Source organism: Dipodomys merriami, unplaced genomic scaffold (genome assembly GCF_024711535.1).
Source record: "Dipodomys merriami isolate MVZ:Mamm:240054 unplaced genomic scaffold, mDipMer1.0.p SCAF_16, whole genome shotgun sequence".
NCBI lineage: Eukaryota > Metazoa > Chordata > Mammalia > Rodentia > Heteromyidae > Dipodomys > Dipodomys merriami.
The window spans coordinates 7767412-7782908 of NW_027202937.1; the positions used below are offsets into that span (position 1 = coordinate 7767412).

The 15497-nt window shown below is 46.7% G+C and overlaps 1 protein-coding gene across 1 annotated transcript in view; it reads right to left on the bottom strand.

The window, feature by feature from the left end:
* Tbc1d22b (TBC1 domain family member 22B) overlaps positions 1–15497 on the bottom strand; it is a 62205-nt gene that overhangs the window by 11359 nt on the left and 35349 nt on the right. Inside the window, exons 9-10 of the mRNA XM_070023855.1 lie at positions 2962–3068; positions 2469–2544 (exon numbers count right to left, since the gene is read on the bottom strand). Of these exons, the coding sequence (XP_069879956.1) occupies positions 2469–2544; positions 2962–3068 (183 nt within the window). The remainder of the gene's footprint in view (positions 1–2468; positions 2545–2961; positions 3069–15497) is intronic.

Sequence of the window (15497 nt, forward strand, 5' to 3'; positions counted from 1 at the left end):
GAGCCAATCAACATGGGGAACTGGGTACAATGGGCCTCTGTGCTTGCTTGCATCCTCTCAAGGCAGTACACACCTATAGCCAGTCCCGCACACAGGGCGACAGTGACATCCCACAGGGACGCCTCGGTGCCCTCTTCCTTCACAGGCTGCTCTGGCCGCAAAGCAGGAGACATAAGGTTCATTTGGCTGCTTGATCTCATTACTCATCCGAGAAGGCTCCAGAATGGAAAAGAACCTTGGAGGTCACCTTAGCCATTCTCCCACTGGCGAGGAATTCCTCTCAGGTTCCTGACAGATGGCCAGCCAGCAGGGACTTGAACACTGCCAATGGAAGGGGCTCGCTGGCCCCACTCAAGGGCAGCGTCTCCCACAATGTGTGAGGCGATCCACCAGATCAACAGAAAGCAGCCGCCTCCTCGCTCCCACCCCAGGAGGCCCAGTGGTATTCTGGAGCAAGGAAGTCAACATAAACTCCATCCCTATGCCCCAGATAGCCCTGCAACTAATGCCCAACAGGATTGTTTTCCATCAATGTCCTCCTCAGTTTGCTCATCTATAAAATGGGGACAATCACCCACAGCTCAGAAGGCTTTTAGGGAGGATAAAATGTGAAAATGTGAAAAAAGAACTTATCATATCACCTAGCCTGGAGTAACTAATACTATTCTTGAAAGAATGATTAACAATGGTTATTTATGGGGAGGAGAACTTAAGGAGGGGGAATTCTAGTTAGGTTACAGTTGTCTGCATTTTTAAAACTCTTATAATAAGAAAGCAAAGAAGTGTGTGTGTGTGTGTGTGTGTGTGTGTATGTGTGTGTAAAAATCTACTACCCAAAAGTATCATGCTTAAAATCAGTATTAGAGAGGGCAGAAAATAAAAGCATGGGGAGGACAGAGGCAGAAGCCCCACCTCTGCCCTCCGGAAGAGGGAAGTGATGATCAGCCTCTGGCAGCCAGCTGAGCACTCAGAGGAAGGCCCATGTGAGGCTCTGGGGGAGCCCCGTGAGAGAGCGGTACATGGCACCGCAGGGCTGACAGCTGACAGGATGGTAAGACAAAGGAAGACAGATGAGGGAGGAAGCTTGCCGTCATAAAAGGAAGCTGGAGTGAGTAGAATTAATGATGGAAGGTTTCCAGGAAGAGACTTAGGAAAGGAGAGACAGAAAGCTGTGCTACCTCCATGTGAGGGAAAAGGAAAGTCTGAACAGAAAAAGCAAGAGTTAGAGGGGTGTCAGTGGCTCACACCTATAATCCTAGCTACTCAGGAGGCTGAGATCTGAGAATTGTGGTTCAAAAGCCAGCCTGAGCAGGAAAGTCTATGAGACTCTGATCTCCAATTAACTACCAGAAAACCAGAAGTGGTGTTGTGGCTCAAAGTGGTAGAGCACTACATAGCAAAAAAGGCTCAGGGATAGCGCCCAGACCCTGATTTCAAGCCCCACCACCAACAGAAAGAAGGAAGGAAAGAAAGAAAGAAAGAAAGAAAGAAAGAAAGAAAGAAAGAAAGAAAGAAAGAAAGAAAGAAAGAAAGAAAGAAAGAAGGAAGGAAGGAAGGAAGGAAGGAAGGAAGGAAGGAAGGAAGGAAGGAAGGAAGGGAAGGAAGGAAGGGAGGAAGGAAGGAAGGGAGGGAGGAAGGAAAGGAGAGGAGAGGAGAGGAGAGGAGAGGAGAGGAGAGGAGAGGAGAGGAGAGGAGAGGAGAGGAGAGGAGGGAAGGAGCGAGCAAGAGTTGATGTTGTTTGTTAGTGTGGTAACTGCAGAGTCCCTCACTGGTGCCGGAGACGCCATGCCCAGGAGCCTCCCTGCCGGGTCAGTGTGCTCCTCAGGAAGCTTAGCTAACTTCTCTCCTGATCTCAACAGGAGGGCTTCCCAAAGTCTGATTCTAGCACAGGCAGGCTACCCCTGTGGAGTTCCTGCTCCTCAAAGACATCTGCTTCAGGAGTCATCTGTCCTTGAGTCCCCAGAGAACAAATGAAGGTCCCGCTGGGGTATGCCACACTGCTCCAAGCCCAGGAGTGCAACAGCAGGACAAGGCCAACCTACTGACTTGATGCCAATGGGGAGCCAGCAGGGACCCCAGAGCAGAAGAGAGACATGGCCAGAATGGGGCTGTAGAGAAATGCTTTGAGAGAGACACAAGTCGGGGGGAGGGGGAAAGTCCTTTAGAAGGAAGTGGCAGAAATGTGACAACGGTTGGACTAGAGCTATGTGGCTCGGGTAACAGAACAGATAGAACAGAACAGAGAGGTTGAAGGAGAATCGACAATGGGGTAACAGAAGTCTAGGGGGAAGGATGAACTCAGGAAAGCAGCAGAGTTTTACCTCCCCTTCTGGCTGAGACAGGGAAGATACTGGAGCTGCCGATAAATAACAGCCTGTGCCTGGAAAGGTTCATGGCCCAAGTACCGCTGGCTCGTGTCAGGGCCAGGCTGAGCTACGGCTAGAGAATTCTGGCTCCTTGAAACCTACCATCAATCCGGCTAACAAGCTCTTCCAATGCCTTGACCTTCTTCTGGATCCCTGGCTGTGCAAAGGTATAGTTATCCTGCAAATGCAAGAGAGCCCAGGATGAACACATGGAGTCTGCATGATAAGCCCTGGGCTCCCCGTAACATGGTAAAAAGCACAAGTGTTCTTCCCAAACCCAGTGCTCCTGACTGCCGAGATGTTTGGGAGAAAAAAGGAACTAATGCTACAATAGTGTTTATGTGGGTGAGGGCCCTTTATTGTGGAATCCCACCCGTGGGTTCTGGGCACACAGAAGAATGGAACTCACTCTGATGGTAGAGCCAGATCCCCCCCCCACAAAAATAGCCTCAGGCTCTGAGGACACAAGGCCACTGTGAAGCTAATGAAAGAGATAGAGAGGCCATGGTGGGCGGGTGGCCCTGCCTCATTGAGAAGAGCAATGAGTTAAAGACAGGCCCCAGGCCTACCCGGCCTGCAAGGGCCGACAGCTCACCTGGATCCCATCCAGCAGCTTGCTCATGCACCAAAAGCTGTCAGCTTCAATGCTTCGCAGTATATCCTGAGACAAGTTGGTCACGTCAAAGTTCTCCACATCCTCTTCTGTAAAACAAAAGGTGAAGAGAGTCCAGAGGTCTTATCTAAAAATGGAGAGAGAAAAATAAAAGCCTAGTGTCTTCAACAGAGTCCTTCAGGCCAGGGGAGAACCAGGCTAAGGTGATGTCAAGGAATGAGGCTGTCCTATTCCCCTGGGGGAGGGGACACTGGCGTCTCAAATTTCCTTAGGACCCTCACGACACTAAGCAGGAAGAAGACCTCCTTACAGCACTAAGCAGGCTTTCACTGAGTTATTAAGTCCAGCACATGTTTCTTTTTTTTTTTTAATTTCAGATATTCAGTAAGCTGTCTACCATACTCACACATATGTCTAGTGAGACCAGCTGGGATCAGGCACCACGCCCCCCAACACACACACACACACACACACACACACACACACCACACACACACCACACACACACACACACACACACACACACACAGAGTTCAAGGTAAGGATGGACCCCAAATGCTGATGCTTGGTCTCGCTGTTGAGAAGTAAAAGGATACAAGGGAAGGAAGAGGTATCAAGCCAGGGGTACTTTTAGGGTTTAACTCCAAGTTGCTATTTCCCAGGATGGGTTCAGGCCAAATGCCAGTCCCATAGGACACAGGCAAAGGAGGAGCTCGTGAACAAATAGGGATGAGCAACACCACATTTTACATCACCAGCTTTGAGAGCCACCAAAATCAGAGCATATGTAAGCGGTCGAGAAGTTACAAGGAAGTCAGCAATAAGTAAATCTATTCAACTCAGTTTACGCAGTACTTTCCATGCTTACTTAGCCACAAGACCTCTTTAACGCTACTAGCTTCTCATGGGAAGCCCACAGTATGTAAGCAATGGGAACAAGAAGTCTGGTTTGGCATGTAGCAAGGAGAACATAAGAGACCCACAAAAACCCTTCAGCCACAGAGAGGGGAAGCAGTTAGAAAGGCTCTCCTGCCCCACAGCACAGCCACATTGCATGGCGGTGAGAGGACAAGAAGAAACATTCAGCATCAAAGGCAGCTTCTTAGCTCACAGTCCTACTCTGAAAACAAAATGTTCCCTGCCGTCCCTTGTGCCACTGGACACAGACTTCTGAACGCAGCCCTCTCATTGATAATTATGACTAAGACCTATGTCTTGACCTGTATCATGACGAGTGGATTCTCATTCATATTAGTATGTGGAGGGCGATGTGTGTGCACATGTGCTTGTATTGGGGTTTAAACGTCAGGGCCTGAGTGCTATCCCTTTTTTGCTCAAGGATGGTTCTCTGTCGCTTGAATCTTATCTCTATTTCCAGCTTTTTTCAGTTAATGAAGATGAGTCTCATGGAGTCTCATGAGACTCATTAGCCTGTCTGGGCTGGCTTCTAATTGTGATCCTCAGATTTCAGCCTCCTGAGTAGCTAGGATTACAGGTGTGAGCCACCACTGCCCCATTCTCATTCTTCTTGAAGAGCTGTTTTGTTTCTGTTTCTTTTGGTTTGGTTTGTTTTTGTGCCGGTAATGGGACTTGAACTCAGGGCCTAGGTGCTGTCCCTGAGCATTTTTGCTCAAAGCCAGCATTCTACAACTTAAGCTACAGCTCCATTTCCAGAGGGTAAGCTAATTGGAGATAAAAGTCTGAAGACTTTCCTGCCCAGTCTGGCTTCAAACCACAATCTCAGCCTCCTAAGTAGTTTACAGATGTAAACCACCAGGCCCGGGCTGTTCTTTTTTTTTTTTTTTTTTTTTGGTCAGTCATGGGGCTTGAACTCTGGGCCTGGGCACTGCCCCTCAGCTTTTCAGTCAAGGCTAGAACTCTACCTCTTGAGCTACAGCACCACTTCCAGTTTCCTAGTAGTTTACTGGAAATAGTCTCATGGACTTTCCTGCCCGGGCTGGCTTTGAACTGTGATCCTCAGATCTCAGCCTCTTGAGTAGCTATGATTACAGACATGAGCCACCGACACTCGGCTTTTGTTTTGTTTTTTAATGGCCATCAAGGGCTATAACAAACAAAACTCCTCTTGCAGACAGTGGAGTACTTTGTCAGAAAAGTTGTGATCCTAGGAAAGAGGTAAAGTCTAACTTGAAGTGTGGTTGTGGTTAACATGTATACAGTGACACCCCCATGCCTAGCACGTAACAGGCACACTACTTAAAGATGAGGTGGTTTTTGTTTTTCGGTTTTTTGGTTGTGAGGCTTGAACTTGGGGCCTGGACATTATCCCTGAGCCTCTTTGTTCTCAAGGCTAGTGCTCTACCACTTGAGCCACAGCACAACTTAACTGGAGATAAGAGTATCACAGGGACTTTTCTGCCCAGGCTGGCTTTGAACCGTGATCCTCAGATCTCAACTTCCTGGTAGGCAGGATTACAGGCATGAGCCACCAGTGCCTGGTTACAAAGTTTATTAGGAGTAAGTATGTAATAACACAGGAAAGCATGTTCCAGTGGTAAGGGGAAGGAACAAAACATAAAATTATATATGGTAGACTCTCAACTACTATAATACAATATTTATGTATGTTTACATAAGCACAGGGGAAAGATAAAATATATCACAAGGTTTATAGTGCTTATTCCCCAGGTAGAAGAAATAAAAGACTTTATTCTCTTTAAGCTTTACTGGACTTTTCAAAATTTCTACAATAAGCATAATTTTTATAGTCCCTGAAAATGCACATTATTTAGAAAAAAAGAACCACAAACTGACTACACTTGCTTTTTATCATCAAAACGGAATAAAAAAGGCTTGTAAAACAACACTAAGCTTACAGAAGCAAAGGATTCAGATAACATATAAAGGTCCAAATGAAAAATCACATGTAAAAAGCCCTCCAAAAAAAATCCTTTGCCTTTGCCTTAACTTAAGCGTTTATTACATAATGTTTTGAGGTGGCATATATATTACTTTAATCATACTGCACCATAACAAAGGCCCAGCTCAGAATCCTGCTTTATGTTTGTGCTTCCACCTCTAGGATCTTTCCGGGTTGCTGTACATACTCTAACTCATTTCTGCGCAGCGGGCCTCCCTGCCACTTTGCTTCCTCAGGGACAGAGCCCTCAAACAATACCCACAAACAATGCCGTGCCCTTGGAGCCTGCAAGAGAACTGGTGGGTTTCAGCCCATTCTCAGGAGCAGCTTCCCAACTGGGTAGGAAGGAGGAGGCCCTCTCCCCCCCTCCCCTCCCCTCCCCTCCCCTCCGCAGCAGCTCCTTTACCAATAGAACAGAGCTACAAGGAAACTGTGACACCCACAAGAAAGGCTCCAGACAAAGACCATTCCCACTCCTCATGCATTTCCCACAGGAAGATCCAGAGCCCCATCACAACTAGAAGGGTCTTCTCCAACCTGGGCATACTCAGATTCCAGAACACACTCTGGGCTACCATGCATTGCACAGCCACGAGGGGCAAGGGGGAACTCAGCCTACCAGCCAAGCACAGACTCGGGAGCCACACTGAGCCCAAATCCTGACCACCACGCATTCACAACAACTCACCTGGCAAATGACTGCCTTCCGTGGCCCACTTCTCACCTGTCCTATCACTATCATATCAAGAATAGTATGAGGATGATATTGAGTTAAAATATGGCAAGTGTTAACAACAGCCCCGCATGAAATAGGCATCATGTAAATGTTGGCTAGCATTATCACAACTGTTACATGAACAAATAGGCTTCGACCTTGACATTTAAAATCTCTATTATGTAGCCTTGCCTAATCTAAAGCAACAAACCTGCAATCCCAAAACATACCTTAAAAAAAAAGTCAATTTTAGCTGGGTGCCGGTGGCACACACATGTAATCCTAGCTACTCAGGAGGCTGAGATCTGAGGATTGTGGTTCAAAGCCAGCAAAGGCAGGAAAGTCCGTGAGACTCTTATCTCCAATAAACCACTCAGAAAACTGGAAGTAGCACTGTGGCTCAAGAAGAAGAGTGTTAACCTTGAGCTGAAGAGCTAAGGGACAGAGTGCAGGCCCAGAGTTTAAGCCCCACAACCAAAAACAAAAAGTCAATTTTTGCTGGGTGCTGGTGGTTCATGCCTGTAATCCTAGCTACTCAGGAGGGTGAGATCTGAGGATCACAGTTCAAAGCCAGCAGGCAGGAAAGTCCCCATGAGACTCTTATCTCCAATTAACCACTCAAAAACTGGAAGTGGAACTGCGGTGCAAGGGGGCAGAGCACTAGCCTTGGGCAAAAGAGCTCATGAACAGCATCCAGGCCCTGAGTTCAAGCCCCATAACCAACAAAAAGATCAAAAGTCAATTTTCAAAAGTTCCTGCTTTTACTTTTTGGTCTTGGGAAAAACCACTGCAAGAGGTCACAATTGGGCAGGTGGCCACTCTCAGTGCCTTCTTTAGCTGTGCTGAACCCTGTTTGGGGACTGGAGTGGGGGCTGCTGTCTGCTGTCCCTCTGACAGGGACCGTTCACCAGCACTGTAGAGTGGGAGGAAGTGTTTCATTCTTTCTCTGCCTGCTGAGGATAAAATTCACACATTCAGTCAAACACTGTAAGCAGAGTGCACCAGAAAGCAGCAGTGGAGAGAGGAGGAGCTACTGTTCTCTGCAGAGCCGAGTTCAACATAAACAATCTGCTCGGAGGATCATTAAGTGTCCACTTGAGGAAATCAACACGTAATTGAAGCAGAGCCTGGCCGCCAGGCCAGCCACGCGGTCTCCAGTGAGGGCAGGCTTTGGCTGGCATGACAAGCAACAGCAGCCAGCCTCAGACTGGAGGAAATGGGAGCTTTGGAGATGTTTTATGGCTATTTTAAGAGGCAAGGCATCTGAGAGGAGGAAACTCAAAAGCTCTTTATGAAAACCAAATTGCCCACTCTGGGCTTGACAGAACACGCTCATTTATTAGCTGATAAAACGCTGGAGTGGGGGGGGGGGGGGGACCTTGAGTCGCAATTATTTATCTAGAGAGCTGCCGAGTCCTGGGCCTGAAACCAGCTTATTAAGTGCCTCACAAACACCCTGACAGCTTTGGGAAGAACCGGTTTTGCCTAAACTGACAAGAATAACTTGTCCATGCACCGCCTCAGGCCCTGACAGGAGCCATCTATGATCCCATGGCAAACCCCAGCTTTTGGGACCTGGTGAGCCGTTCCAGGGTGAGCTGTGATGAGGTACCTTCCAAAGCCTCCCTTTTTTGTGGTTGGTTTCTAACACCTAAATTCAAGCCGGGCACTGATGGCTCACACCTATAATCCTCAGAAGGCTGAGATCTGAGGTTGAAAGCCAACCCGGGCAAGGAAAGTCTGTGAGACTCTTTATCTCCAATAAACTACTCAAAAAAAACCGGAAGTGGCACTGTGGCTCAAGTGCTAGCCTTGAGCAAAAGAAGCTCAGGGACAGTGCCCAGGCCCTGAGTTCAAGCCCCAGGACTGGCAAAAAAAAAAAATCATCTAAACAAGACAAAGTCTCACCATGATGTGCAGGTTGCCCTTGAGCTCCTGGGCTCAAGCAATGCCCCTGCCTCTGGCATTTTCCTGAGAGAACTTGATGACAACAACCAAGACCACCAAGAGCACAAAACATTTACAGAGGGTACAGATACCTCTTGGCCACATGGCCAAGCCCAGCAAGGCCAAACCACCTGACACAGAAGAAGAGTGAGTTGTCTCTGGAGAGCTGGATATACAGGGGAGACATACTCAAGCTCGCCCAGAGAAAAGCCCGACCACAGGGATGTAGTTGTGTCAGCACACCCATTTCTGCCCATCAGAGAAGATGCGGGGTTTTGAAGGTACAGAGAGGCAGCTGCCCACAGAACCTGTCAGTCACTCTGTTTACCTGAGTGTATGTGAGTCATATGACTCTGGTAAAAATTGACTTTTAAAAAGTCTCTGGCCGGGTGCTGGTGGCACACACCTATAATCCTAGCTACTCAGGAGGCTGAGATCTGAGGATCGAGGTCCAAAGCCAGCCCAGGCAGGAAAGTTGGTGAGACTCTTATCTCCAATAAACCACCAGAAAACCCGAAATGGTGCTGTGGCTCAAGTGGTAGAGTGCTCACCTTGAGCTGAAGAGCTGAGGGACAGTGCCCAGGCCCAGAGTTCAAGCCCCAGGACCAACCGAAAAAAAATAGTCTCTGTAGATCACCTTTATAATAACAATTTGAAAACATTTTTAAATAAAAAAGCAGAACTGAAAAAATAAGAGAAAAGCCCACACACCTTCTAGTTTTCTCTATGTTTCCTAGGTGTTCATATGATTTGTACGTCAAGTTAGCAAGCACCACTGGCTGCTGGTTAAGTCTGACCTTGAGGGGGGAGGTGACCCCACAGGTTGTATAGCACAAACCTGAGTATTCAAGGTCCCACACGTCTTCCAAAGACTGCCCAAAGACCACTCAGGAAACAGGCATTGTGTCACCAAGACACCCAGCGCCTCAACAGCCCCAGGGAGGGGGAGGGTCCCCAGTGCAATGTCTGAGGCTAACAGCAGTCCTCTAAGCTCAGAGGAGGTAGGTTAGGTCACCTCAAATTCCTCCTGCTGCGCTGCTATGTCTTATTTCTGGCTTGCTGGCAGGGAGGGGGCAGGCTAGCAATGGAGAATGTTGTACTGCAGACACTGGAGACACATGTACACACACACCACACACACACACACACACACACACACACACACACACACACACACACACACACACACACACACACACACACACACACACACACACACACACACACACACACACACACACACACACACACACACACACACACACACAGCGAGCTCTCCAGTGCTGGCATCTCAGCTGGGCTGTCTTCCACATGATCTGCTGCTGAGAAGAGCCTGCATCTGAGCTGCTTCTCCCAAGACAGGGCCAGAGTCATCTTGAGGGAAGAGTAAGATGCCAGACAGGGTGAGTGCTAAAACCTCAGCATCAACCCCATTCCTCAATTCCCTCCCAAACAACAGCATTCACATGGAAACCCCTTGTTGTATGACTCAATGCAGATAAAGTTTAGTAACAGGCAAAAATGAATCTAGGTGTTACAGTAAGTCAGCTTAGTAGTTAGTGTGGCAGGGTGGGGAAGCGGAGATGGGTGGGGACTGGAGGGGAACTCAGGGCTGTCCCATGTTATAGTATGGGTGCTGGATATTTGGGGGAGATTCACCAGGCTGGGCAGGCACGACAGGGGTACCTCCTAATGACCTTAGCCTCCTGCAAAGCCGAATGGCAGACACCATACCCAACTATTAATTCAAAAGAAGTTTCATTCAGACCTCAAAGAGTCCCAAGTAGCTAAGATTACAGGAGAGAACTACCAGCTCAAAATAAACTATCTTAGGGGTAGGAATGTGGCTCAGTGCTTGCCTAGCATGCATGAAGCCCTGGGTTCGTTTCCTCAGTACCACATACACAGAAAAAGCCAGAAGTAGTGCTGTGGCTCAAGTGGTAGAGTGCTAGCCTTGAGCAAAAGCAGCTCAGGGACAGTGCCCCAGGCCCTGAGTTCAAGCCCAGGACTAGCAAAATAAATTTTTTTTAAATAATAAACTATTTTACTTATAAAGTATGTAGGTTTGGGCTTCTTTTTCAAATGAAATTAAGGCAGTACTCATCCCAATCTAATAAATACTTTATCATTTTTCAACTTATTGTCTCTTTGTATCCACTTAAGAAAACTTTATTAGCATATATTAGCATGCTGGGGGAGAGGATTTCATTATGACATTTCTACACATGAATACAATACATTCCAATCAATGCCCCCATCTCTCCCTTTCTCCCTTCCTTAAAACAAGTTCAACAAGTTTCACAGTTCTATTTTCATATCTGTAAACCATATTCATGAACATGAACCATATTCATTCTCTTTCACCAACCCCTCCAACAAGCATCCACCCACTACCCACCAAAATTTTAAACTCTATAAAGAAGAGTGTTGGTTTCTTTTGTTAAAGGTATAACTAGGAAGTGGCGCTATGGCTCAAGTGGTAGGGCGCTAGCCTTGAGCTGAGGAGCTGAGGGACAGCGCTAAGGCCCAGAGTTCAAGGCCCACGACTGACAAAAAAAAAAAAAGAAAAGAAAAAAGAAATGTTCACAGCAGTTAAAGGTATAACTAACCTATAGCAGTCTGGACATTCATACATAGTTCTGTGAGTTCTAGTAATATCTGAGGTTTAAAAAAAGAAAAAGCCATCATCAAATCGAGAGTATTTCTATCACCCCAGGCAAGTTTCCTCACACCCACTTCCCATCAAAAGCAACCTTTGTTCTGATTTCTACCACCACAGGCTCACTGTGTTTATTTCTGGACTACACTGAAAGGGAGGCAAATCATCTAATAGTGCTTTTTTGGTAGCTGGCATCTGTTCAGTTTGAGGTTCTTCCTTGTGGCATTCATCAACATATATTCCTTTGCTGCGAAGTACTATTCCATGGCATGAATGGCTTTTAATGGACAAGAGGATTGTTTTTACTTGTATGAATTGAGTTGCTAAAAATATTCCTACACAGTGTTTCTATTTTTCCTGACTAAATCTCTCAATGATTTTCACCCAGTACCCAGCAGTGGCCTGCTCAGAGTGCATACTCAGCAGACACTTTACAGACTGAGCGGTGTCTCCACCTCCTGCCCCATTCAGCTCCCTGTCAGAAAAGTACTTCACCGCCCTCCAGTGGCCAAGCTCGGCACCGCACGGTTAGTCCCTGTGCATCTTGCAAATTCTTCAAGAGTGGAATGCCTATTTTGAACACCAAAATAAAGGCCCTGAGAGTATATAGCACAGAGATTTAAACTAGCCTCTGGCTTCCAAGAGTCACAGTTTGGTGGCAGGGGGCAGGAGGGAATCAGTGGTGAGGGGAAAGTGCTAGAAGTGTGCTCAGCTGTGGGTGCTGAGTACCAGGCGAGAATGGCAGCTTCAAAGGGAGGAGGGATGACAGGAGCAAGACGTTCGTCACCAGAGCCTGGGAACTGAGTGAACACCCAAAGTGAGAAAAGCGAGCCATGGACAAATCTTAGCCTTTCTGACTTCAGGGGCAAGAACTGCAGCCAACTGGGAGTGAGGGCGGTCGGTAGGAGACTCCACAGGAGCACGCCAGGCATGCAGGGACTGCCAGCTGTGAGGAACGTTCCCTCCCCCTTGTTGGTGACAGAACCCTTTAGGGTCCTGTCTTCCAGCCTCACGCTTGATTACCCATAAGACTGAGTTCACACAAGAGAGATCCAAGCATGAGCGTCTTTGAACAGGAGTATACCTTCCTCCCTCCGTGTTGGATGGAATGTAGATGTGATGGCTGGAGCACAAATCAGTATTCTGGATCATAGTCTGGATGGTGAGAAGCTGCATACTAAAGATAGCCGAACAAGAGAGAGGAGCCAGGGTCCCTGGTATCTTGGATCCTGATATCTTGGGCATCAAACAAACCCCAGAATGCTTGCCTCTGGACTTGTCAGGTAAGAGAAGCAGGCTTTTCTGTAGCATTGTCATTTGAGGTCCCTGGTCACATGTAGCCAGGCTAATCCTAACTGATCACCGACGATGTGAGTAGGTGTCAGTGTGACTCAGGGAACTGGATGTGCCACTCAGAGGCCTGTGCATGCCATTACTAACATGCCTCTAAGGAAGATTTCAAGTGAAAATCCTGCACTGCTTCACGCAAAGGCAAAAGAGCACGTATCTGATCACTGCTTATTTTTACACGGGAACAAAGCAGCAGGCATGCCTTTTCTCAAACGGAGCAGGTGTAATCTTTTGGAGGACGCTGCTCTTGTGCTGGACATCATGGTACCCATTACCTAGAAGTATTTGTTTGATGTCACACTGTTAGTCACAGGATAATACTGCCTCATCCCAGAAGCCCGCAGAGGCCACCCATGTCAGAGAACACAGTCACAAGACTCTCTCTCCAGCAGAGACACTGGCACTGTCACCACATCAAGCACTTGTAGTGAAAAACCTTCCATAGAAGCTGCCTTGTCAGGATGCTGCCATCAACCAAGAGGAGAAAAGCAGATCAAGAAAACCAGTGTTCAGACCCACAATGCTGCATCTTGGCAACAGAAAAAGCTAGAGGCTGGGGAGGAGTCTGCAGGCCTGGTTTAAGCATTAATTTGTCCATCAATGGATGGAGAGATAACAAGATGTGGGAGGCTCGGGTTGTAGCTCAGAGGTACAGTGATAGCCTTGCTGCTCCAAGCCCTGGGTTTATTCCCAGTGAGACAGAGGGATATGCAGAATAGCCATACTATGTAATATTCAGCCTAGCAAGTACAAGGTGCTGAGTTCAATCTCAGTATTACAGAGAGAGACAGAAAGAGACAGAGAAAGAAAGAGAGGAGAGATTGGTCCTGAGATGAAATACACACATGTTCTTGAGAAGGCATGAGTTCACACACATGCACACACACACACATACACACACACATACACACACACACTCTAAATCTCAAAAACAAAATCTGTGCCCTGTGGCACTTGATAGGAATGGAGATAAATGGAAAATAAAGTAGAGCCACAGAAATAAAGGATTTATATAAAATTCTGAAGAGAGATTGCACACTAGTAAAAAAAAATGTACTACTTATGCATGGCAATGAAATAATTAGCCATAAAATTGGAATAAAAGCTTACATCTCAATCCCTGCAATACAAGAAAATGACGTGTGTGGTGTGTGTGTGTGTGTGTGTGTGTGTGTGTGTGTGTGTGTGTGTGTGTGTGTGTGTGTGTGTGTGTGTGTGTGTGTGTGTGTGTGTGTGTGTGTGTGTGTGTGTGTGTGTGTGTGTGTGTGTGTGTGTGTGTGTGTGTGTGTGTCTCTCTCTCTCTCTCTCTCTCTCTCTCTCTCTCTCTCCCGTGTGTGTGTGTGTGTCTCCCAGGACTTTAACTCAAGGCCTGGGCACTAACCCTGGGCTTTTTTGGTAATTAATTGGAAATAAGAATCTCACTGACTTTCCTACCTGGGTTGGCTTCAAACGTCAATCCTCAGACCTCAGCCTTGTGAGTAGGATTATAGATGTGAGCCACCGACACCTAGCTCCACATTATCGTCTTCACTCTCTCTTATCCCTAACTTGTAATAAGGGCTCAGTACATAATGAAAAATCTGACTACATAAAATTTGGTTAAGTTCCACATAGGAAACATAATAAATTCAAATAAGAAACAAATGATGGCCTGGGGAGAAAAATACAAGAATAAATCATAAAAAATTCCCATATTTAGGGGCTGGGAAGGTGGCTCAGTGGTAGAGCGCTTGCCTTGCATGCCTGAGGCCCTGGGTTCGATTCCTCAGCACCACATAAGCAAAAAGAAAAAAAAGCCGGAAGTGGCACTGTGGCTCAAGAGGTAGAGCGCTAGCCTTGAGCTAAAGAACTGAGGGACAGCGCCTAGGCCCAGAGTTCAGGCCCCAGGACCGGACCAAAAACAAAGACAAACAAACAAAAAGAATTCCCATATTTAGGGACAAAAAAACAAAACACTTGACTATTAGCAATTTCATGTGATTCAAGATCTTTTTAACACATACCAAATGAAAGATAAGTATATCTAATCTATTAAAACATCTTTTATAAAACATGACAACATTTTTTTTTTTTTTGGTCGGTCGTGGGGCTTGAACTCTGGGCCTGGGCACTGTCTCTCAGCTCTTCAGCTCAAGGCCAGCGCTCTACCACTTGAGCTTCAGCGCCACTTCCAGTTTTCTGGTGATTATTGGAGATAGGAGTCTCACCGGTTTTCTGGTGATTATTGGAGATAGGAGTCTCACAGTCTTTCCTGCCCGGGCTGGCTTTGAACCGTGATCCTCAGATCTCAGTCTCCTGAGTAGCTAGGATTACAGGCGTGAGCCACCAGCGCCCGGCTCAAAAATCCATTTTTAAAACTGATTGAGTAAGGGCTGGGCATTGTGTACACACCTGCAATCCTAGCACTTGGGAGGCTGAGGCAGAAGAATTACAAGTCTAAGGTCAACCTAGGCTATGTACCAAGACTGTATCTCAAGACCAAAATGAAACAACAACAACAAAAAAAACCTGGCAAACAACTGAAAAAACATCACAAAAGAAACAATAATACACATAAGATGCATTGCCAGGCAACTGTAATTCACACAGATCATCCCAGCTACCCAAAAGGCTGAGATCTAAGAATCAAGGTTTGAAGCCAGCCCAAGCAGATGAATCTGCAAGACTCCATCTCCAATTAACAAGCAAAAAGCTGGACTGAAGGTATGGCTCAAGTAGTAGAGCACCAGCTATGAGTAAAAAAAAAAACCAAACAAGAGTACCAGGCCCTATATTTAAGCCCCAAAAAAGGAAAGAAAAAAAAAAATAAAAGTAACAATGTGTGATCACAGTGACAAGCAAGTGAAATAAAACCTGAAAGGCACACCATAGTGTAATTTCCAGAGTGGTGAAACATGACTTTACTAAATGATATCTCTGCTAAGGATGTGAGGAAAAGTGCATCCACCAATCAATTTTCTGATGTG